Source organism: Haliotis rubra, unplaced genomic scaffold, assembly GCF_003918875.1.
Source record: "Haliotis rubra isolate DU_JTF1 unplaced genomic scaffold, ASM391887v1 Scf1609, whole genome shotgun sequence".
Classification (NCBI taxonomy): Eukaryota; Metazoa; Mollusca; class Gastropoda; order Lepetellida; family Haliotidae; genus Haliotis; species Haliotis rubra.
The window spans coordinates 27,213-51,939 of NW_025765569.1; the positions used below are offsets into that span (position 1 = coordinate 27,213).

The 24,727-nt window shown below is 40.1% G+C and overlaps 1 protein-coding gene across 1 annotated transcript in view; it reads right to left on the reverse strand.

Annotated features, from left to right (window-relative positions):
• Nucleotides 1-8,965: 8,965 nt before the first annotated feature.
• Nucleotides 8,966-24,727, reverse strand: part of LOC124271513 (phosphatidylinositol phosphatase PTPRQ-like) — an 85,775-nt gene continuing 70,013 nt past the window's right edge. The window contains exons 8-14 of the mRNA XM_046706662.1: nt 13,111-13,177; nt 11,994-12,155; nt 11,617-11,741; nt 11,367-11,466; nt 11,158-11,225; nt 10,964-11,057; nt 8,966-10,291 (exon numbers count right to left, since the gene is read on the reverse strand). Of these exons, the coding sequence (XP_046562618.1) occupies nt 11,368-11,466; nt 11,617-11,741; nt 11,994-12,155; nt 13,111-13,177 (453 nt within the window). The 3' untranslated portion in view covers nt 8,966-10,291; nt 10,964-11,057; nt 11,158-11,225; nt 11,367. The remainder of the gene's footprint in view (nt 10,292-10,963; nt 11,058-11,157; nt 11,226-11,366; nt 11,467-11,616; nt 11,742-11,993; nt 12,156-13,110; nt 13,178-24,727) is intronic.

Sequence of the window (24,727 nt, forward strand, 5' to 3'; positions counted from 1 at the left end):
TGCTAAAATACGATTTGCAACGGGTATGTTAAAATAACAGATACCCGCGAAAGATTTACTTTTGTTTCCCGCAAGGCCATATTTTTAACTGCCATTATTTTACAGTGTATAGTGTTATAGCTGCAGTTCCTTTCACATTGATTTGGATATGATAGTCGCATGTTGTTGTGATTTATTAATTCGGCATCATTAACACTTTCTTTATTTAAATAACTTAAATTCGCAATTAATGGTCAGTTGGGTAGAGGTAGCCAAAAGCATCCAGAAATTGAACTGAGTTTTTCTGGCCTGCTTCAAGTTGGTCCCACAATCGGACGAGTCTGTTTTCTTTCTCGCGATACATTCGCTTTCTTCCTTGGATGGCAGCACCAAAGTCGATTTGGCGCATCTTGGCAGATTCAGACTTCTTAATCTGCTTGATAAGCTCAACAAAGCGATATATGTTTGTATGATGCACATCACCTTCTGGTAACAGTGGCAGGGATGATGCTCTTCTGACCCAGAGTCTGACCTCTGGGTCCTCCTGGTACTGGACAGCAAGTCCCAGGTCTTGCACCTTCCTCCAGATGGCTTTGCTGAAGTGAAAGTAGCATCCTCTCACTTTGGCTGCAGGAAACTCAGTCTCGATAGCTCGAATGGCGGCTTGTTCAAAGTCGATCTGAACGGTGACAGGAGCGAGGATTCTGTTGAGTTTATGCTGTACTTCTTCCTTCAGTCTGTGGAAAAGCCAGCAGTAGGTTGTTCTCTGGCGATCAGGAAGAAGGGCAAACACCAAGGCGTATGTTTGCAAAATAATCAGATGATCCATAAAGGAAAAGACTAACATCTTCTCGTCTTCTTCACCATCTGCAAACAACAGGTAAGGTTGGCCATCAGCTGTCTCGGTCCACTTTCCCTCAAGTTCTACATCACCTATTGTCTGGGGGGAGTGCTGGTATGGTGTGTCTCCTATGTCGGTAGAGGGCACTGCTGAGGCTTGCATAGGATGGATCTTCTTGGGCAACTGCCTCCTGATACAGGGTTGGCATTGGGATAATCTCTTCTCTGGCCCTCTTCCTCATGTTGCTGATGAATCTCACCGTGTCATGTTCTTGTGGGCCATGGTTGTGAGGAGTGGAGTTCCTGACATGGTTTCCAACTGAAGTAACTCTACCCGGGCAAGTCTTCACAAAACACTTCAAGTGGATACAGTGTTCCTTTGTAGACTTCTTGTTGTGAAGGTGACCTTGAAACAGTACCTGTTGTGTAAATCGCCTATAGCTAACGTATTCCATTTCAATCAATCCTGCCACGCAGTGATATGCTAGAGTCGATAACATGGAACTTTTATGCACTAGTTTATGTTTTTTTTACGAGATTGAGTAAACTTAATCAAACCCAGTAGAGTTTGACATTGATTTTAATGTTTTAGTTATCAACGGTTGTGGTGTATTATGTTTTTATAACTTCAATGTAATTTACTTTAATAACATTCGTTTATATGCTTTCATTACCAAAGACTGTTGCATTCTCAGTGTTAGAGATTAAACTAACCTCAAGCTCTCTAATTAGCTGGCTAGTCCATTTTACACAAAGGGTATATGCCTGTTATTGTTTTAATTAATCCCTCATTTGCTGTATGACTAGTGGGCGTATGACTAATGGGACATGACGGCCACACATACACACGCATACACGTCGTCATATGAGCGAAATATTCTTAAGTACGACGGTAAACCCCATTTCACCTCACCATTAATTCACACATAAATACTGATAAAAATTCTATATATCCTGTCATCAGTTTGCTCTAAAAATAACATTAAAAACCTACACATTGTTATACATTGTAACAGAGATATGATGTGCTATGTACACCAGTAGCTAGGAATGCTAATATGTATTTTATAACAAAAGAAAAGAGAATCAATCAACTTCCATCTCTCCAAAACTGCAGCTTTGTAAGAGGATTAATCTGACTTACCAATAAAATTCATATCTTAGATGTCACAGGATTTCGCTAAATATTCATATTACACATAATTAAATATAATAAAATATAAACACAGCCATTAACAAAAATACCCCTCTTCTTGTAATTCCACGTAGAAGCTCCATGTTCACTTCGGAATATATACTAGCCACATAAAGAAACTGTGCATTGTCAAAATATTATCCCAGTTGATAAGTACGATAACAATGTCAAAGGTACATATAAACTTTAATAGAGGGATCATGAGACCATAACAACTCGGGAGAATTTCAATTGAAAAGTCAATCACAATGACGTCACGAGTCCACAAGCGACACAGGGGTCAAACGACCATGTCACAAGCTCAATAACGGGTATGTCCACCATCGGCATTGAGAACAGCAGTGCATCGACGACGCATAGAGCCTATCAAACGTGCAAGGAAGGCTTGTGGGATGTCACGCCAGATTCTCTTAAGTTATGTTGCAAGGTCAGGACGTTATCTGGCGGATGAGGAAGACGGCGTAGACGTCGATCCATCTCGTCCCAAACATGCTCTATCGGGGAGAGATCCGGTGAATTTGCAGGCCAAGGCAGTAAGTCAACGTTGTGGTGTTGCAAGAAATCCATAGCAACCAGTTAAGTTGCCCTGAACAATCACCAAAGGAGTTCTTTGGCGTGCTGTTATTCCACCCCAAATCATCACAGAACCACCACCAAAGCGATTCCTCTCCAAGATACAGGCCTGTGCATAACGTTCTCCCACGCGTCTATAGGCACGTTGACGTCCATCACTATGGGAAATGTCAAACCTGGACTCATCTGTAAAAACAATATTTCTCCACCAAAACAAGGGTCTGCGGACATGATTTCGGCACCACATTCGGCGAGCTTGTCGATGACGTTGTGTCAGGATAGGCCGTATGGCGGGACGTCGTGGTCTGATCCCGTGATGACGTAAACGTTGTCGAACTGTGTTGGGGTGGATACGGCGAAGTCCTGGGATGGTTCGGGCAGTCCTCACTGCAGTCTGAAACCTGTGGCGAAGACGGGTCACCCTTATCCATATGTCCCGTCTTGGCGTTGTTACACGTTGACGTCCAGAACGTGGCCGATAGATGACGTCATTTGTGTTCTGGTAGCGTCTCACCAGTGCAGAAATGGTGTTCCGGTGGCATTGGAAATGTGCAGCCACTTGTCGTTGAGACATTCCTCCACGGACCATCCCAATGGCCTCATGACGTTGTGCAGACGTGAGCCTTGGCATGCTATGCGTTTCAATAGCCGTTTAATTTTTTGAACGATCGCAAGGGCGGGGGTTGAGCTTTCCAAAGTGACAGTATTATGTGGCATTCATTTGCTCTGTTTCTCTTTCCCGGAATGCACGTGCAACAACGTATTGCACGTCTCAAAGACGAACCTACTGACGTCACGGAACGTGGCACGTGCATGCATGTTGAATACATATCACTAATCTCTGAGTTTAAATCCTTATGTGTCTACACAGGTTTGATAAATTTAGAATTTAAATTTTTGCATGCACAGTTTCTTTATGTGCCTGGTATATATGTGTCCGTTACCAACGTACGAATATTGACAGTTGCCTCATAACCTGCCTGTCGCTGCTTTAGGTTACACCCGGTAAGATCAAGTTTATCTGTTGTTCATACAGGTTTTATGTAGGTCAGCTATGTATATAACAGGCACAACGGGCTAGATCTAGGATGTGTATTGCCCACTCATGGGAGCCATGTTCGGGATGTTAGACCTTACAGGTTGACTTAGAACGCGTTATGTTAAAATAACAAGTAAAATGAGCATGTTTCTGTGATACGATAGGGCGATAGGCTTCAGTGAACACACACAACACATCACAGGTAGGTCTCGTTAACCTTAATAGTAGGTCAACTATTTTTTAAAAAAAATCTTACCTTCGAACAGAAGTAGGAAAATACGATGGCAATAAGACAGTACTTTAAGGTATCCATGTTGGTGTATGAATGCGTATAAAGTTCTTAAACTTGGTTCACCGAGAACATATTCCTCCTCTTGTCTTTAAACACACCCAGTCATCTTCACCACGCGTACAGTGTCGGGTGTTGACCATCGGTATACTTCTCAATGTACTACACAGTCCTGCTTAATAGCCACGATCAATTGTCGTTCTGGTACCCCCGGACTGGCGCTCCTCGACCCTGGTGAGCGACTGTGTAAGACTGTCTCCACCCGTGTTATCCACCCGAGCAATTTCACTTCCTCATTCTGTCAGCCAGGCCACGTGACAGGATTGCGTGTGCGCCAGTTTGGACTTCTCTAACCAGTGTTTCATCGTTCGGGTTGGTACGGGTAGTGGTTCTCATTTGACTAAAACATTATCTATTAGTCCAGCTGAGTAAAACAACACCTAATACTACTTTCCTAAATATAAATTTTAAGCTCAAAATTGACACAAAACCTATCCTCGCCTCTACACACTGAAGTATATATTCAGAATGAGTACTTCCTATTCTCACTCACTCGCCTCTGACTATCTACATCTGTTATCAAAGCCCAAAACAAATATAGACTGAATGTAAAGTCTTGCTTTCCTGCAACGGTGACTCAAACTGTCGGAGTTATATGCATTCTGTTTGACTTTATCGTAATATGAAATTATTTGTTGATGCTGTATTGCAATCACTCCCTTCAATATAGTTATTATTCTGATATGAGCATTCTTGGATGACGGTTTGTATAGCACACGTAAGTTAAAACTACATGCGTATTATCAGATAGTTATTAGTTTTTGATAAGAAATACATTGACATATCTACGGTCTAATGATCAATTACACCTTAACCAAATTAATGTCTACAATGACTTGTGTAACAAGCATTTGGTTATTGTTAAATAACCCACACAATATATATCTTGAGTCAATTTGATATTAATATCTGTTAGCTTTTGAAATGAACGGCAGTCGCGTGTACTCTCAAAACAATGATGACCAGTTGCATGTAATTGTAGCGTATGAAAAAGATCACATGAAATCAGATACAATATGTATTTATTTGGGCGTTATAAGAGGAAATGATGCCCCCTCCTTATCCAAAATGTTACTCTCAGCAACGTTTCAGCACTCTTTAGAAGGAAGTGATGTTAAAGCCCCTGATGATAAGCAGTGTTGATAATGATTACTTGAATTAATACTATTAGTTATTTTCCAACAAAGTTATTAGCATATACTTATACGCGTAGAACGTATTTGTAGAGCATATATTTACTGAACATATATTTGCCCATTCACCTTAAGTAAACTAATATGTTGGACGTTAGGTTAGGTTGTTATGTTCATTGATTACATGGCACGCCATCTTCCCAGCAAGAACAAGCCAGTCACCAGGAAAAGGAAGATTGTGCTTCATACGAACGATGTGCTTCCAAATAGTCTCGGTTAGCAGACAAGCCTATAGTTAGAATATTGCAACATGCCAGTCTATTTAGAGTCAAGCGTCCCTCATATTTCGCCTCGTATACCTATATACGTTCAATTACACGTTTCTCAACTGTGCTATCATCTGATTCTTAAATGAAAGCATTCGAGGCCTCAGCTTCATTTTGACTTTTAACAGGATCCCTTCAATTAAACAACTGACTCGCTGCTGTATGTGTTTGTCAGATATAATGTTTACATGTCTACATAACAATCCACTTGAAACGTGTACTCCCAAAGAAGTATCGAAACAATGACAACCAATCAACATAAACAGAATGTGTATTGTTGTGATATTGATTTTGGTCTTGGATACAATACAGTCTGTGTCGACTGTCTGCATGTGTAACACAACCATTTATTTAACACTGTTGATGTCTACTGTACCCATGCCCACCTCAACCCTATGTTTACCATTGACAGTGTTGACTGTCCTATATTTATCATTCAGTGTGTTGACTGGCATTATGTCAGCCTCGAACACGTTACTTTACACTATCGGTGTTAATTGTCCTCATGGCCTGCTCAACTCTATATCCAGTTGGTGCTGAATCCCCTCATATCAACCTCGACACTTTACTTTACACTGTTGGTGTTAATTGTCCTCATGTCCTGCTCAACTCTATACCAAGTTGGTGCCGACTGCCCTCATATCAACCTCGACACTTTACTTTACACTGTTGGTGTCGATTGTCCTCATGTCCTGCTCAACTCTATACCCAGTTGGTGCCGACTGCCCTCACGTCAACCTCGACACTTTACTTTACACTATTGGTGTCGATTGTCCTCATTTCCTGCTCATCTCTCTACCCAGTTGGTGCCGACTGCCCTCATATCAACCTCGACACTCAATGTTGGATCGCTTGTCCTCATGTCCTGCTCAACTCTATACCCAGTTGGTGCCGACTGCCCCCATGTCAAGCTCGACACTTTACTTTACACTATTGATGTCGATTGTCTTCATGTCCTGCCCAGCCCTGTATTTATTACTGCTGGTGTTGACTGTCCTTTATTTAACACTTAAATATTGGTTTAGAATGTTCGCTTGTTTGGTTGTGTAACACCAACCATATACATTAGATTTTAAAACTCGTTTAAAACTCGATAGTGAGAGAGTTGAAATAGGGACTACGTTTGTCTGTCATAACACTAGTCGTGATCCAGTAGGAGCGAAAAGAATGCACCTCGTGGAACCCCCCCACACACACCACCTTTAGCTGTACTGAATTTTGACAAAGTTCACAGGGCAACGCTGATTGTGTATGCAAATAACACGCACTGTCCACAGTCTGCAGGCATACCTTGACGACAAGGTAATGTTGCCTATCAAACTACTAAAGTGTCATACCTTTGACAATTATGAATTCAGATGGTATCAAGTGTCATGCTAAACGGCCAGAGAACCTTGACTACAACTGTTGAGGCTATGAAATAGCATAGCTTAAACGGCTTCAATCATTTACCTGATATAATGACCTGGGAGGACCATGTTTCACAAAATGATATTTAACGCCTAAACTCCAGACGTTAAACACACAAGTAAGATCCAACATAATACGTTAACACGCTGACATATTCAACCGCCCAAATATTTTCTGGACTAACTACATTTCTTGTGAACACTTTATTCCGAAACCTAAGATACAAAGGAACTTTCACTACTATAACCGCCCTGTTTTGAATACACTTGCTGACAAAGACCCAAGGTACTGATATTTGTTATATGACCAATGAAATGATGAATCCGACGGCCGTGGCAGATAGTCCATATCAAGATGGAGAGATTAACACTAACGTGTTATTGTGTAGTATGATATGGTATCTGTCTAATCGGTCTCGCTGGCAAATGACGCCTTCGATCACATATTTCTTTACCATAAAAATGTTCGAAAAGTGTATATGAGAGATAGAGGAATGCAATTCGGGGTTTGTTTATTAGGGCATCTTAATGGGGTTTTTTAAGATGAAATATTACGCAGTATATTAGCTCTGTATTGGTTGTACAATATAATGTAACAATGCCAATAAAATGGAATATTTGTACTTCCTAAAGACTAAGACATTCCAGGAATGAACTCGAAAAGCGTTTCTGCAAGCGTGTGGTGCAAACAGTGTAAATTTGATTGTACTAGGACCACACACATATATGCATATGCATCATAGAGTCTCGTGCAATACCAGCATTATGAACGAAAAAAAGGCGTCTGGAAAGCTCGCGAAATACTCCTTGGAACTGGTCTAAAAGTACATTTTCTTTAAGCTGTACATGTTGAAAACTTGAGAAAAGGACCTATGAGTTTATTTTTGTGACTCAATCTTTGATCAATAATCACGACTGTTATCACTTAATCATTTCTTTAATCTGCAACGCAGTGATAATAAAATAAAGATCTCCCAAGTTAAGGGTCGAGGTAAATCTGTAGGGCACAACTTGATATCTGGCAATACTGGTTCGAGATTATGATATTACAATTAAAATACATCCAAAGTATCTTAATGTAGTTTTAAAGTAAGTTCAATTTGACATCACCATGCACAATCACATCAGCAACGTGAATCAGTATTTACTCGTAAATGAAAACGGGAAAGGTAAGAAGCAACAACAGACCCAGTTTCGAGGTAAATCTGGAGGGCACAACTTGATAACTGGTAATTCTGATTCAAGATTACGACATCACAATTAGAATACATACATTTGTATAGCGCCGATATCCAGCTCAGCTGCTTTGATTTTCCCTCGATCACTGGGTGTCTTAACTATCTCAACTCCCTGGGGTTATGCAACTCTTGCAGTCACTAGGCGCACAGGGTTATTGTCGCTTTCCCATTCTTACGAGGTACCCATTCACAGCTGGGTGGACTGGGACACATAGTCACAGTACTTTTGTCCAAGTTTTACTGCACGTTTCTGTACCCGCAACTAAGTGTTTGCACGTAATCATGTGACCACCATCTGGTCATATACCAACGGATTACAACCAAAGTATCTTAATGTACGTCTGCAACGAGAATCGGTACTGAAATGAAAACAAGAAAGGTAAGAAGCAACGAGACCCACTTTCGACTGTGTGAACAACACGGCCGATCGAGGTCAATAAGACGGTATAACACGAGGCCGTCTAGCGAGGAGATGGGCTGCAATAGACCATTTCTGTGACCCGAAACTCGTACTGAAGTAGGCAGAACCTCTGCCACAATCTCACTCGCCGTTTGATCTCGATTTTGTTGAACTTTTATTCTTGTTGCTGGCCGGAGGCGCCCTGGACGAGATCGACAGCCAACATATTTGGTTTGGTCGTACCTGTTTCATTGTCTGCTCACCACGGAGTGTGTAACATAGAACGTATTGGCCACTGCACGCTGACCTTCGCCAGTTTCCATCACAAATTAAATCACAAATTTAGGATGAGCTGAATCAAACAGATTGGCAGAAAGAATGGTCCACAGGCACTGTAACTCTCTCTCCTCTCTCACTCCCCTCTCTCACTCACTCTCACACACACGCATTTATTTCATTCAAAAAAATGACGTACACACTTACAAAAGATGCAAAATTTTATTTTTTCTAACAGCCACAGAAGTGTGACTAAAGCTTAATGCTAAAACATTTGTAATGAGTGAGTGAGTTGATTATTACGATGATACGCTTGCGACATGATACCATTCTAAGTATAATCTCGATCCATTTACTTGAGTTTTTTTATTTGGTTGTAATATACATTGTAATCTAAGTTTTGTAAATGAGAAAAATGACAACGTTGTTTCATATTTAGATCTATGTATTCACTGTGATAAAATATATCCACAGACTTTTCAACAGTAAATCCTTTCCCTTTATGTCCAGTAATATTCCTGCGGCTTCGGCCTTACTTTGTTCAACGTTAGAGGTACAATTAGTGTCAATAGACTCGAACTCAGAAACTGATAGATTAAGTTACAGCATTTAAGGCACTGGTAAAGCTTTATAAAACGTTCATGGTAGACATGTAAAGGACACATAATTTTACACATGACTGACAAAAATAATGTTCTCTCTGATTCCTTACCATCACTTTCTGATAGTCATTCGGATCGTACAGGCGGCTGTAATGGTTTCTAATGATCGTGGAACCTACAAGGATTTACCCTCAACATACAGCGTGCATACATATATCTTTTGTATAGTACTAATTAACACCACATTCCTTTCGTTAAACAATGAAACAAAAGAACAGCATAATCTAAGAGTAACATGAATGTTTAACCCAACAGGAATTATTAGAGAGAGATGATGAAGCGATGTTGCAGCAAAGTCTACGTCACGGAGAGTATTTCACCTGTCACGTACATGTATAGTGATTAATATCCATGAGTACTCATAATTCATAAAATAAACACGTCAGCAATAGCATTTGAAATGGTTGGATACATGATTGCACTGAAGAACATATGGTACTCATTTTGCTATTGCTACTTGTAGGTCTATTTAAAACTGGTTTCAAACCAGTTTCATCATTCACAAACTAAACAGCAATAGCATTTTAACTGGTTGGCTGCATGTACTATACCCGATTGCATTGAAGAACATATGGTAATCATTTTGCTATTGCTACTTGTAGTTTTATTTAAAACTGGTTTCAATATTAATCCTCCCATAATCATGACCATCTACATTCTGGTAAATGGCAAGTTTGTCATAGGTATTGTCTGTGTCCCGAAAGGATTGTCCAGACACATAGTTTACATAACCCCCATTACATTGGTTGCTGTCGACAGTCACCATCTGACCATCAGGAATGTTTTCGTATACGTCATCTTGCTCTGGGCGGACCTGATCGTTTGCGAGGACTTCATCTCTGCTCTTCTTAGGCCTTTCCTTGTGTGCTCTTCTGTAAGAAATCAGAACCTTTTGGTATGTACATGTATATCGAAGAATCTGCACTGTTTAAGAAGTAATGGAACACGGAAGATGTTTTTCTCATTTTGGACACAGTGGAGACATTGTATGATATAATCCATTGAATTTCAGTACAATATTTGCATTACAACAGGTACCGATCATTTTTTGATAATAATCGAACGTTTAATGCCAAAGTAACGTTACAGGTATATCGCGGAAGTCTTGGATAACCAACAGACTGCTGATACTGTTGCTCGTAGTGAACAGAAATAGTGAAAGGGCTGATATTTAAAGCTATTGCTTAATCAGGGTTTGTAATGCAAAACGCATGGTAAAATTAATCTTTTCACTTACAAAACATTCTTTTGAGTGTGTATATTGCATTGCTTTAAGTAAAGAATATTGTTCATATCCGCGCCAGAAGATACAGTTTCTCCACTCTGAGTTGTGTGGTTGTGGTTTTGTTTCAATAAACATTAAAGGATAACTTTGAAACTGCTAATATGACATTGAGATAATAAACAGCAATGTAATATGATAAATTGTCCCTTAACAATCACATTTACAAACACATGTAATATGATAAACATTTACTTCATCAAAACGTAATCAAGTTTTGACTGTAAATCTAAGTTCTGCTTTTCAAATCGACAACTCTCACCGTCGTCGCAGGAAAATTATGATGCCTGTAACGACCGTTATGACAACTACCGCAGCAACTACACCTCCGACCACAGCGGCAACAGGTACTGGTGCTGAAATATATATGTTGTTGACAGATTACACAGTCATTAAGTCATTTGTCACTTTACAAGAGCAGGTATGTTCAGTCAACTATAGTAAACTGGTGTTTACCTGGTGTTGATATTTCTATTCTGCTGCTCGTGGTGCATCCATGATCCGTGCAAGAGAATGCATATACACTGAAATGGTAAAACACGTTGCTATATACTCTATGTACTAGCAGCATACAGAAACACAGAAATGTCCCTCATTGAATTTTCAAATTCTTTAAATCACTTTTTGAAACTTTGTGAAAGTTGTGACTGTCCTAATGAACTTACATTAATGTTTTCCCAGGAGGGAGTTTTCCATTACAAAAGAGATTTTTCGTGTTTCCACTGCAATCGTCATTTCCGAGAGTAAAATGTAAACTTGTGTTTCCTGTAATACAAAAGAAAACAGATTGACTAACCACTAATAGGAAACCGTAGATTATATGACTAAGGTTGTTACAAGACGCTATTCTTCCTAACCACCTGAACTGGTTATGATCTGGGTATGTCGTATAAAATGTCGTACCCTCATACCTACCAACATTTCCAGCCAGCCAGTCATCTTTGTTGCTCTGTAGGGAATACCAAAATCTTGCTCATTGGCTGCATTCCAGTTGGCCATATTGCCATAATCCACTGCAGTAGTAGCTTGGTCACGATTTCCTGTATGGGATATTAAACAAGATGTCGACTGGTATGTTTGCCTGTATATTGTTGTTACGAAAAGCCAACCGTTACAAAATGTTAAATCTGTGTACCTAACATTTGAGCTTAATGATTGGAAACGCTTTGAAAGAACAATTTGGTCCACCTTGGGAGTCAAATAGGTAATCGAATGGCCACGTGTGAGTTTGCGTACAGTTCACAAAATGTTGTCAGAGCAAATCAAAGATTTTGAAGACCTAAATTGCTCACCGGCTTGACCACAATTTTCTTTTCGGCATACAATCAACCCCGTACTGTTAACTTGACCATTTATGTGATCATTAAGACATCTGGGACAGATCAGCAGGGATGGCGTCTCTGATTCCACAGTACCTTCTCTCACGGAATATATAACTGCCGTCTGTGATGGAGCTAGGAAATTGAGAGGAAGCATTTGGCAAAAACACATGTTTCTGCTATAAAAGTAATTTCGAAAAATAGAGAGAAAGTGTACAATCACCTTTGGAGATTAACTGAATACATGTCGACTTTGAACCGTACATCTTAAATACATGTAACATTATAACAAATTTAAAATGTGAGGTGAGATGAAATTGGGTTTAAATTTCGCTTACAAAATACTCATATTATGGTGGACAAATAGGTAAAGCACAGAGAGGAATGCCGATTATCCAAAGAGTATTTGGGAAATGCTCAATTTCAATATTAATATTACTGGCATTTAAGCAATCGGGACCCCTAACAAGATATGTTTTCTAGCTAAAAAAAATAGTCATACAAACATTTCGTGAGGCGTAATTTACTTGGTATGACCTGGACTCGCAATATCATTAAATCATATGTCTGGTGAATTCCACTGGACACATGTCAAGTTGGTAGCAGCAGAGTTCACATTTGAGTTAACACATTACAGAGCACATTCCAGGTACCGTATAAGGTTACATTGTACGTAAAGATTTGCTATGACTGGAGAAGGTTTCGTCGCTTTTATTAACCTACCACAGGATTTCTGAGTGTGATAATCCTTGAAGGTCCGGGTTAGAATATTGATCTTCAGTAACCCATGCGTGTCGTAAGAGGCGACTAACGAGATCGAGTGGTCAGGCTCGCTGACTTGGTTGACACATGTCATCGGTTCCCAATTGCGCAGATCGATGCTGATGCTGTTCATCACTCGATTGTCTGGTCCAAACTCGATTATTTACAGACCGCCGCCATATAGCTGGAATATTGCTGAGTGCGGCGTAAAACTAAACTCACTCACTCACTCTGATTGTGATAAATAATAACAACACATCATTACATTTAATACTTAGTATCCAGTAAATCACCAAGTCGAAATGTTAGTCAATAATTTAATACTTACCACCTCCCACTATGTCTCTGCTTACACCGACAACAGAGCCTGCAAACCCTCTGTTGTAGAGACGGACCTAGTCACAGAGAAACTATATATAGAATGAGTTTGATTTGAGAGTCTTTGTGACGATAACAATAATGTAATGATATGACGTGAAAGACAACCAGGTAATAGTATACACTCACTTGACTTACAGTAAGGTCAGATCATCTTACATTTCAGGGGCTATCTTACAACTTACGACCTGGTATTGTCTTTATGGCCATATTGGAAATTGTGATAGTACACCCGGCTCACTCCTTGTCCGGGTTCGTCGTCATTTACAGTTGCATAGATTGAAACTTCCTTATGAACATATAAATCGCATTCATAATAAGTATAGTGATATTTTCATGCCTCATGTCTCAACTCACCTCGAAGAGATACTTGAATTCTGTAGTTACGTCCACCTTCACATTCCACATGCAGTCGTGACTATTGGTGAAGTTCTCATTCATCCTTATAGGATTATATGTCGCTGTTGCTGGTGAACAAATATAACGACAGATGAAAGCAGATTTGTAATGAGCTCGTATGGACAATGATGACACTCGAACTGCTTACACCAGCAGATATGATAAATATGTGTAACGTATGTAGCATCCCTGACGAATTAATGAAGACGTTTTAACGTGCCCCACTGGCGTCAATCGTATGTGATCGGCCCTGGGCAGTGACTGTCGCAGATAGGATGATGCACAGTGCGATAAAGCAGCTTATCAACTTGACTGACTGCAACGTAAGTATTTTTTTACCCTCTTGCTAATACTGCATGGTTAGATGAGTGAGTGAGTTTAGTTTTATACGTCTGTAGTTTGTTCACACAATTCTATAGTGTCTGAAATCGCTTCCCCAGGTGACAGTTGCCTTGACGTAGTATTGAGCCTACTAGCATCACCTCTGACAACACCCTAAGATCATTTTCAATCGGATTCAAGTCACAATGATATGGCCACATTTCCTGATATACCTTTCTACCATATAATGAGTGAGCGAGTGCGGAGTGAGTATGGTTTACGCCGCTTTACCAACATTCCAGCAATATCACGGCGGGGACACCGGAAATGGGCTTCACATATTGTACCCCATGTTAGAATTAATCAGGATGGAGTAAGATTGGATACTGTTCTTAGTATTCGTTTGGTGACTCCGTAAATAATGTTCGTGTGTTTCCCATAATTTTTTTTTCTTATCAACGGCCTGCTTCTTTCTAGACTGCTTCTTTCCAGCCTTCTTTCAATTGTCACCTAGCACTCGAATCCATGGAAAGTACACTGAGAGCATCTCTCTCCGAATGAGGACATCAAATTGTTGTACTTTCGGCAGAATGAGTGTGGATTTCTAGCAAATTATATATTTCAGACGCGCACTCTGATGGTAGCTGGCGACCATGTCGTGAGAGATGTCACTCTGTCTCATAGCTGTTAACCTCTGACTACTAAGTACATTAGATTGACGAGATTCCAGAACTAATTGGACACACAAATAAATGTGAAAAGCGACAGGATAGTGTTTCCTATAAACCATTTAAAGCATACTATTTCAGGCAGTGTAAAGGGCTTCTTTGACAATCTGAACATTAGATGGTGTGATGACAGCCAAAATGCAGGATTTACGCCATACGGACATGGTTTTATGAACGTGAAATATTTTGTGCAATAATCAGATATCTATCTATCTATCTCACCCGTGAAGGTCCAGGTTAGAATATTGATCTTCAGTAACCCAGCTTGTCGTAAGAGGCAACTAACGGGATCGGGTGGTCAGGCTCACTGACTTTGGTTGACACATGTCATTGATTCCCAATTGCGCAGATCGATGCTCATGATGTTGATCACTGGATTGTCTGGTCCAGACTCGATTATTTACAGACCGTCGCCATAAAGCTGGAATATTGCTGGAGTGCGGCATAAAACTAAAGTCACCCACTCACTCACTTGTCTGTCTGTCTGTCTGTCTATAATTAAATGGACATTCACAATAACACGTAAGTGTTAGATCCAGAACTAAACGATTTCACTATGCGTACAATCCAGGATCCAAGGACCCTAAGGTGCTCGCAACTCCATATTTTAACATGGGCTTACGCTCATCCCAGCGCCATTACTTTTAGGCAAATGGGCCATAGAACTATAATGATTTTAGCTAAGTATGAAACTGTAAACGACTGTGAAAACAGATCATTTCAACCTAATTCAAACATATTAACATCAGTTGGGTTGAAGACAATAGCGACTATACAAGTGCAAAAGAAACATCAGGCATGAAGAAAAGACAACCTTTGATAAAGTCCACCTGCATCAAGAAATTCAACATTGTTTCTTATTGTTCTCTTCTAAAAAATGTAAACAAAGAGTGGACTCCACATAGCATATAGATGGGTTGTGTATAACATGGTATACTTTGGTGAAAGTCGCACAGTCAGATAAATGTATAGGCAAGACAGATGAAGTGGTTGATGCCTTGTCACAAATTTTGTGGCCCAGTATTAAAACTGCCCACATTTTGAAATGGTATAAACAAAAGAAGGCCAATAGTATCTACGTGTACAATCGCGTTTTTTCTGTAACTGATATGTGATCACGGATGGTAGGATGGTACTTTTATCGCCATTGCTTTTTATGATGCTCTGGCGTTCAAAAATATATTCCAGGACGAAGGGTGTTTACATGTACATATTTTCACTTTTATTAACTGAACGTAAAATCTCCTTAAGTCCCCTCTGAAAGCAGCTAAATCTACTTTACCATACTTCTTTGTCTTTTATATCTTATTCTAATCCCTTAGATAAGAGTATTGACACTCAGATCGAAACTGGATAGCCTTTAGATATTCGTATCGATTTTTCAAATTTGAAAAATCCATTCCACGACTTCAAAAATACAAAAAGCGTTTATATAGTTTACTTTAACCCTTGTATGTGTCAGATATATGTTGTGTTTTAGAACACGTGGCACTGAACATTCCTCATCTGGATCAACTGTATTAAACATATTACCGACGACCACAGACGGCGGACAATCCCTCGGTGCCTACAGCTAACATATAAGTAAAACAACTCCTATAAGCTACTTACTTTCCGTACAAGTCCCTGATGGCTTGTACATCCCATCTTACAGAGGCATCTCTTCTCTGTTGACACTGTATTCTGCACACACTCGATGTTCTGGTCTGAGGTGTCGTACTGGGTCCAGTCAGGACATAGTCCACCAAAGACTTGCTCTGAAAGTGACGTGTGATATCGATACAACAGAATGTGAAAAGCAGTGTATTTGAGAAAGGGTAGGTAACCTCTCTCACAAGAACCTTCGGACGAAATTATTACATTTGTCCAAATGATCTTTGATATTGGGAAGCAGAATATGGGACCTAGGCTTCAAAGTGTACTGCACAAGTCAACATCAACCGTAATATATGTTTTACTGAATCCGCCAGTGTTATAACCCCAATCGATCTCAAACTGTGCAAGTGGATGTTTTGTCAGACAACCTAATCACATTGTAAATCACCGATTTTATGCATTTGTATTAAAGAATCTGTCTATGTAACTGTCAACAAAATAAACAGCAGAACGCAGACTGCTTGCTACCTGTGCACTGCACAGTGATAGACCGTTTGGATCATTCACATTGACTACTTCTAGCTGTCATCATGAAAGCTTATTCAGATGATGCTAAACGTTTAATTAGAAATGTGTTGAATTTTTTTAAAAGAGAGCAAACGTAGCAAACCGATTTATAAGGTGTCGGATTACATGAAACGTACAACTTTTGCTCTTGGCATGAAAAAGAACATCGTGCTAAAATTGTGAAAAATAAACCAACAACCAATAAACAAAACCTTGTACAAAAGGTAGGCATCAAAGTTAGATTCTTTTGACATCAGGGTCATCAGAGATGTCATTCGCCGGCTATTTGCTAGAAATGAACACCTGTCCACAAGAAAGTTAAAACACATCCTTGCAGAGGATCACGACATTAATGTTTCTAGGTTTATGCTAAGCAAACTACTGCTCAAATTTGGATACAAGTACAAGAAGGTAGCAAACCAGAAACTTGTAATGTGTGAGAGATCTGATATTGTGAAAATAAGGTGTAACTATCTGAGAGAAATTAAGCAGGCAAGAGAGGATGGGTTCGAACCTATATATCTCTGGATGAGACCTGGGTCAATGCAAACCATACTGCTGCCAGACAGTGGCTACCCACTGATCCCAGTGATGGTAGGAAAATACCAACAGGCAAAGGTGAACGTTTAATCGTTCTTCATGCTGGTTCCCACCGTGGATTCCTACCTGGGTGTGATCTGGTATTTCGGTCAAAGAGCACAGATGGTAGGGACTATCATACAGAAATGAACTCAACGGTTTTCACACAGTATGTTGAGGAACAATTGTTGCCAGCTCTGCCTTACAAAAGTCTTGTTGTCATGGACAATGCTCCCTATCACAGTGTTCGAGATCCAAACAATAGGTGCCCAACTTCCAATACAAAGAAGTCAGATATGCAGCAATGGCTAACAAATAACAATATACAATTTTCAATTAAGGCCACTAAACCACAGTTGTACTCTTTGATTAAACCTAACAAACCTCCACCCACATATAACATTGACAACATGCTACGCCAACACGGCCATAAGGTCTTGAGATTACCACCGTACCACTGTGATCTCAACCCAATCGAACTTATCTGGGGAGACCTTAAAAGTACAGTGGCCCGGAAAAATCAATCATTCAAGTTGAATGATGTCAAGCACATTGTCAACACTGCTATATGTGACATTGACATTGCACGCTGGCATGCATGTGTTGAACATGTCAAGAAGGTGGAGAAAGAGTACTGGCTCAAAGATGGCTTGAAGGAGCAAACAGTTAATCCAGTTGTCATTCGTCTGGACACTGATGACTCCTCTGTGGAAGAATGGAGTGAACTTGATGAAGTTTAATTCTGTTATTATATTTACAGATAATAATAGTATCCAGCCAGATATGCTCAAAGAAATATAACTTCTTTTAACAATGACAGCACTGACTAATTCCAACGACTTATAGTGTAACATGAAACACTCATTTCACATAAAATTATCATGAAAATATAAATATTAACTATCTATATGCTTAAAGCTATTAGAAATGCATTGCTTAATTTGGAATGTGAACGACATCAAAACATAACACTTTTGTCTTCATTCTATCTTTTCTTCAATGAGTGTGCATGATTGTGTGTGCTTGTGTCCGAGGGAACGGGGCTTTAACAGTTGTTGAGTTCTAACCATAGGTGGTCCGATTAATGATTTAGTGTAAATATACTTTCTGTGTTCTTTAAATGCATTTCCACTTAGGTACTGCATAAACAAAATATGACATTAACATTACAAATTTAAAGATTTTAACCTACAGAATAATTCTCACTAATGGGTTTTGTGGTTAATGTTGAACAACTCAGAGAAACAAACTCCGTATGATGGTTAACAGTTGGCACCCACCTTACCCTATTCACGACCTGTGACACCTCTTCATACCTGTCACGTGCATAGCTGACCTACATTGACGAACGTTGACCTTTATGACCCAACACTGCCGCTGTTACAGGTCATTGGCTCCCTCCCTCTGCAAGCAGTCTGCGTTCTGCTGTTTATTTTGTTGACAGTTACATAGACAGATTCTTTAATACAAATGCATAAAATCGGTGATTTACAATGTGATTAGGTTGTCTGACAAAACATCCACTTGCACAGTTTGAGATCGATTGGATCATTGGATGAAGAGATATTTACAAAAAACCGGGTCCACATGCATTTCATGCCAAACTATAATCCATAACACAACTACTTTTCATCTCCCATGTAAAAAAGTAGCCACAGTCTTACTAGAAAGACTATGTTGTACGGGACCAGCCCATATAAGGCAAGGAATCAATAAGTATACATTCCTAACTCATATTTATTTATAAACCCATAACACAACCATTTGTTATCTCCCCTGTAAAAAGTATCCATAGTCTTACTCAAAAGATTAAGACTATGGCTACTTTTCAGGGAGATAAAAAGTAACACTTAACACTTAACAAGTCTTACACTTCCCTTTATATTTCCTTCATCATCAAAGAGAGTGGGTATAGCGCCATTTTATGTGTTTATAATATATTTTATAAATTATTTTTTAATTATATGTCATTTAATTTTTGATTAATATATTTGAGGCTTATAAGGTTTAGATTATTGTACAGGTAAATGGGTGAGACATTAATAGGTATGTTTTCGTCTAAAATACGAACCCCATCTAGGCTTATTAATGGTTTATAACCTTGTCTTATTATGATTCGGCAACGTTTATTCTCGTGTCTTTTAAACCAAATTATTCTAAGGCCGTCTAAAAGTATTCTTGGACTGGACATCTCTGCGAGATATACGTCTATAACTAGCGTGGTGTGTGATTTTATACCATAATTTGAATCTGAAAAAAAATCACGTTGGTAATCGTAAATGCTGTGAATGAATAAACTGGCATTCAAGCCGACTGGAGCTAACATGTTACCAGTGTGCCCTGGTATTCGTAATACTTGAACAGTATTTTCTTTGAAGGGATTAAAGGACATAAGAAGAATCCCGTTGTTTGTAATTTTGAAAACGAAATCATTTTGATTAAAAAAGATGTAAGGTGAGGTTAGTGTTATTTTAATTAACCATTCAAGCTCTGAAAAATCTGCTAGTGGCATTCGTTCGTATACATCGTCTTTATAGTATAGTAGGTACGGGGTGTCTTCCTCACCAGGTAAATTGAACCGGTTTGTGTCTCCTAGATCACCGAGTGTTACATTGGGGTAATGACTTACCATTGTTTATATAACTGTTATAAAATAGTTTCCAATTGTTTTTCTGATAATTTCTCAGGCGTTAACTTCAATTCCATAAAATGTTCTCGGATAGAAAAATACTGTCTAGAGATATAGTGTCTTCCACGTTAACGGTGATACCCTGCAGACTGGTGTGTGAATCGTTTCCCACCCACACGTAAATAGAGCAAACGCGATAGTGGTGTTTTTTAGCCCACTGGAGTTTGATTCCCTTCACGATCTCAATCTCACTCTGCGTTGGTTGGCCTAGGTAGACTTGAATGGCCAGCGTGGAATTCTCCGGTAGATTTTGCAAGATGTTGAGCACGCCGTCGAATTCAGACACCAACTTCAAAACCGCGTTTTTCTCCCCTGGTTTCACCGATAGCATGTGGGCTGACATAGTTGAGAGTGGGCTGATGATTACACTTCGTCTCTCTGATGGGACGTAAGCCACGATTAGGAATCCGTTGTAAACGACTTTGTTTAGTAAGTGGTCTTTGTTTTCCGTGAATGCGTATGGGGAACTTAGTGTAATGTTGAGAAACCAGTTGATTCGAGATGGTAACATCATCCACTTGTTATTGTTAGTGAGCATTAGATAGTACGGTTTGTTTTGATCAACGTTCGTTCTGTCAAAGTCTTTTAAATCGAACAATTTACCACCGAACGATGGGTATATTCTCCATTCATCCTCGTCGTTGTGAACTAGATCGTATCGAGTGTTGCTGCTGACAGATCTTGATGTATCTAGGTTAAAAAGTACTACCAGATCCACCGACGACGGGAACTTCAACTCGTTTGTAAATGCTGTTTACAAGCTTAAAAGCGTAAATTTTACCATCTATTCTGAGTCATCAAACCCCCTAGTATCACCTAGGTCTGATAATCCTACATTACTGCATCTTTTTACTCGCATTCCTGGGCCTTGATTGCTAGCCATTATTGTATATGTAGTGTTACGCTGAGGTATCCTATATTTATATTATTATTTTTTGTATCTAAAATTGATATTTTTAATTCAGAAATATTACCATTTATCAATTTTTTATACTGTTGCGATGAAAACGACTCGGTGCGTCCGTCATTGTATTTTTCTGTTTTAACCAGGACAGCCCTCAACAATGTGGAAGGACATTCACTTTGTACATTATCTGTTGTGCTAAGCTGATCAAGATGAACGCATAGCTCGCGGTATGGAACTAGCTCTGGTAACTTCGTACCAGTAACGGTAATCTTAGGGTTTATTACTTCTGGTGGCAGCCCTAGTATCTTCGCCAACGGTTGACCGAGTCTCAATTTGTTTGGACTGTTGTTAATCAACACCACTGTTCCGTTTGAGTCATTTATTTCGAGTTCAGCTTCTAAGGGTTTGAAAACTTCATCATTTAGAGAACACATGCTGTAGTATCCATCTGTTATTTTACGTAGAAATCCACCAAAGAACACATTATTATTATTGCTGTTGATGTTTGTCCATCGCGGGTAGTAGGTTATATCACATAGTGCTATTTCGAGTTGACCAGATGTGTTATCAATAGTGTGAATAAGTTGAACGGCTTCACCGCTCGTTACACCAGGAAGCGTAATGTACATATTTATATATATTTATATATTATATAATAATATGTATAAACCCGAAGTACGTTACCCAACAAACGACAACATAAAGGCTTATGACTTCACACACATGAAAATAGTGGTTGACACGGCTGGTTCGTACTTCAAAACCCAGTTTATAGACGTGTTTAAAAATTATAGGTTTTCGGTCACTAATGTTAAAATGGTTCACGATTGGTTTCACAACCGTATGCAGTTCTGGCAGAATCAATTCAATTTTGCCGTGTGTTGTGCGACAACTGGATGTGGTTTGACATTGACAGACACTAGGCGTAATGAGCTAAGTAAATCCGTTTTCACTTTTAAATCACTTTTCGCGTGTATTACCAGGTAAAGGCGTATCGTCAAAGAAATCAGCGCCCGATCCCACAGGACAAGGCATGGGATGCAGTAAACAATCTGGTTATGATCGGCGCATGCGATATGAACGGATTTGTAATGAATTCGAACTAGACCCAAAGACGGATTGGCGTTTGGCGGGCCCGAACCATGGGTTGGTATCCCCTATCGTTCACAACTTATGCCCCTCGTTGGAAGCCAGCAAAAAGTTAAAAGAATGGGGTGGTAAAACATATGCGAATGCTTACGTCACGAGTAACGAGTGGAGAGATGATCTCATGTCTTTCGACGGCAGCAAGGATTACCGGTATGGAGGTTCGAGCAGGGTCCGAATGACTGGAAAATATTTATGCTGGACACGTTGAAGGGTTTTACTCGTGCTGGTGTTATCAGATTGAACGATTCGATTCGAACGTACATGTGGGCTATTCTAGGGTCTCAATCACAGACGGCGTTCTAATATTATAGGTAAGGAACGGCTTACGATTCTCAAAAACAGTTCGTGGCTAATATTGAGGACGCTTATCGCGATCACCAGTAGATTTACCTAGTGCTATAAAACGATATCAGGATACGCTGCAATACGCCAGGTCAAAAGTCGACTTCACGTGTTCGGTGTTGGATTGTACATGGCTCCGAGTGATATGCGTCACCGAGAATCAATAAAATAACAGGCTACAACAATGAAATAATCATCGCCACATTCGACCAAAATTGGGTGTTAACGCCGACGTCAACGTCTCCCATGTACTACCACCCACGCATACTGGTGAAAGCGGGTATAGTGGCATCACCTCCAAAGTCGGAGGGTTCAGTCACACCACCACAACCCCAACCACCACACGTGCAGGTGTCTAATCAGCAGCACATCGACCGTAAAACAGCTGGTGGTTGTTGGGATCCCTTGGTTGGCTTGGGTTTCATCTGGTTAAAAAATCCTTAAGCGGCCACGTACACCAACCCGGCAACGGCGATGGTGAACGCCCACTGGTTTTGACTGAGCCACGTGACTGTTTTCGAGAGAGTGCTAAGCAACCACGAGACGATGCTACCCAGGATACCTGGCATGGCTTCGGCGGCTTTACCGGCCAGTTTAGCCAGGGCTTCCCCTAGTGATTTCAGATGTTTTTTTATCCAGTCTCTGACGTCGCCACCACTCGGTGGTTTTGGTGGTGTTGGTGTTCCTCCACCACCGGTCAGCGATACGACCAGGGCAATACGACCAAGAACGCTGGCAATTGTGATGCCTTGCTCTCGGAACAATATTCTGATCCTTTCAATAGCGTGGTATCTCTCGTTCAGTACTCGATCGATGGTTTCCTTGCGGCTGATCTGAGATCAAAGCTGTTTCGCATTCGAGGAAGTGGATTCCAATCGGTCTGTCTCATCTTGTAAATTATATAGTCGTTCTGTGATACCGACGCTTCATATCATCGTCTTCAGTTTCGGTGAGTTTGGTTTTCACTTGCTGATGTGCTCGTCGAGTTCGTTCGGATTTACCCATGTTGTTCGAGTTCTCCATTACATGTTTCAAGGCTTCATCTAAGCCGTACAGTTCCTCTTATTGGAAATTTAAAACCAGGCAATGGTTTGTCCCGAATGCGATGCCCAACAGTTTTCGATGCTGTCTGGCGCTTCTGTAGCATGCTGTGTCATGTCATCACCACTACTGAGTTCGGACCTGGTAGCTTGCAGATCTTGAACTACCGAGGAGGAATCTTAGGTTTTGCACCACCATAATCCTGCATGTTTAGTTTATTACGGATAAATTCGGTACCATGGCGACTGGTTAGCGTTGACAAGGCAAGTGGTTTTCTAGTGCACGTGTTCATGATATCAACCTCCGGTTTATCCTTTAGGCGTAAAGAATGCCCTTATCATCTATGGTAAAAACTTCGAATAGTCTTTGTACTGAAGCTCGACGTAGTTTTTTTTTCTATCGTTTTTAATCCATCGTAATAATGGATCTACTGTTGTTTTAAGTAGTTGGCTGCTCAATGATGAGTTAGTAAACGAAATGTCTTCATCAGTAATCAACATCAGCAGAGGCCATAGATCCAAAATCATCCATCGGAATATCGATCCATATTTTTGAAATTATATTATATTAATATAAATATATAACAATGTCATATGGTAGAAAACTAAATCCTTTTGAAGATTAAAGAGAACCACTAGGCGTCAAAGCCGTGCGTCAGATCGGTGACTATTACAAACAACGACAGCAAGATAGACCACAACCAAGTACTGTTGGTTTGATTCCCCAACTTGGGGGAGAACGACGTCATAAGTACCAGGTGCGATGCGATTGGCATTTAACATCGCGTTGAAATCAGACCAGCGACAAAGCGTGAGCTAGTGAATAATGTGGGCCGTGCTATAGTCAAGAGAGGACCTCCATAAAATTAGTGGTAGCGAGGTGCTTAGCATAGGCATTAAAGCGATGTATATTACTGTTACATAGACCTATGGAAAGTGAGGGAGAACGCTACCATGCGGCGTGTACCAGGGAATCAGTAAATCGAGTAGGTTACGTGTCGAGTGCGCCTTCACACAAGACGAGACAGCCAAACTATCGAATAGTGAAAAGCCATTGCGAAGCGTATGGAAACAGGTTCTGTATCCCGCTAGACTTTGAGTTGCTCGCGGAGACGCACCATTTTACAAGCGCGCATTAGGTGACAGGTTTGAATATGAACTCACGTTCAATGATTACAGCAAAGTCGTGTATACGCCGAACGGTGAAAAGGGTAGTTACGAGATCGATAACATCTCGTTGGAGTTTGACA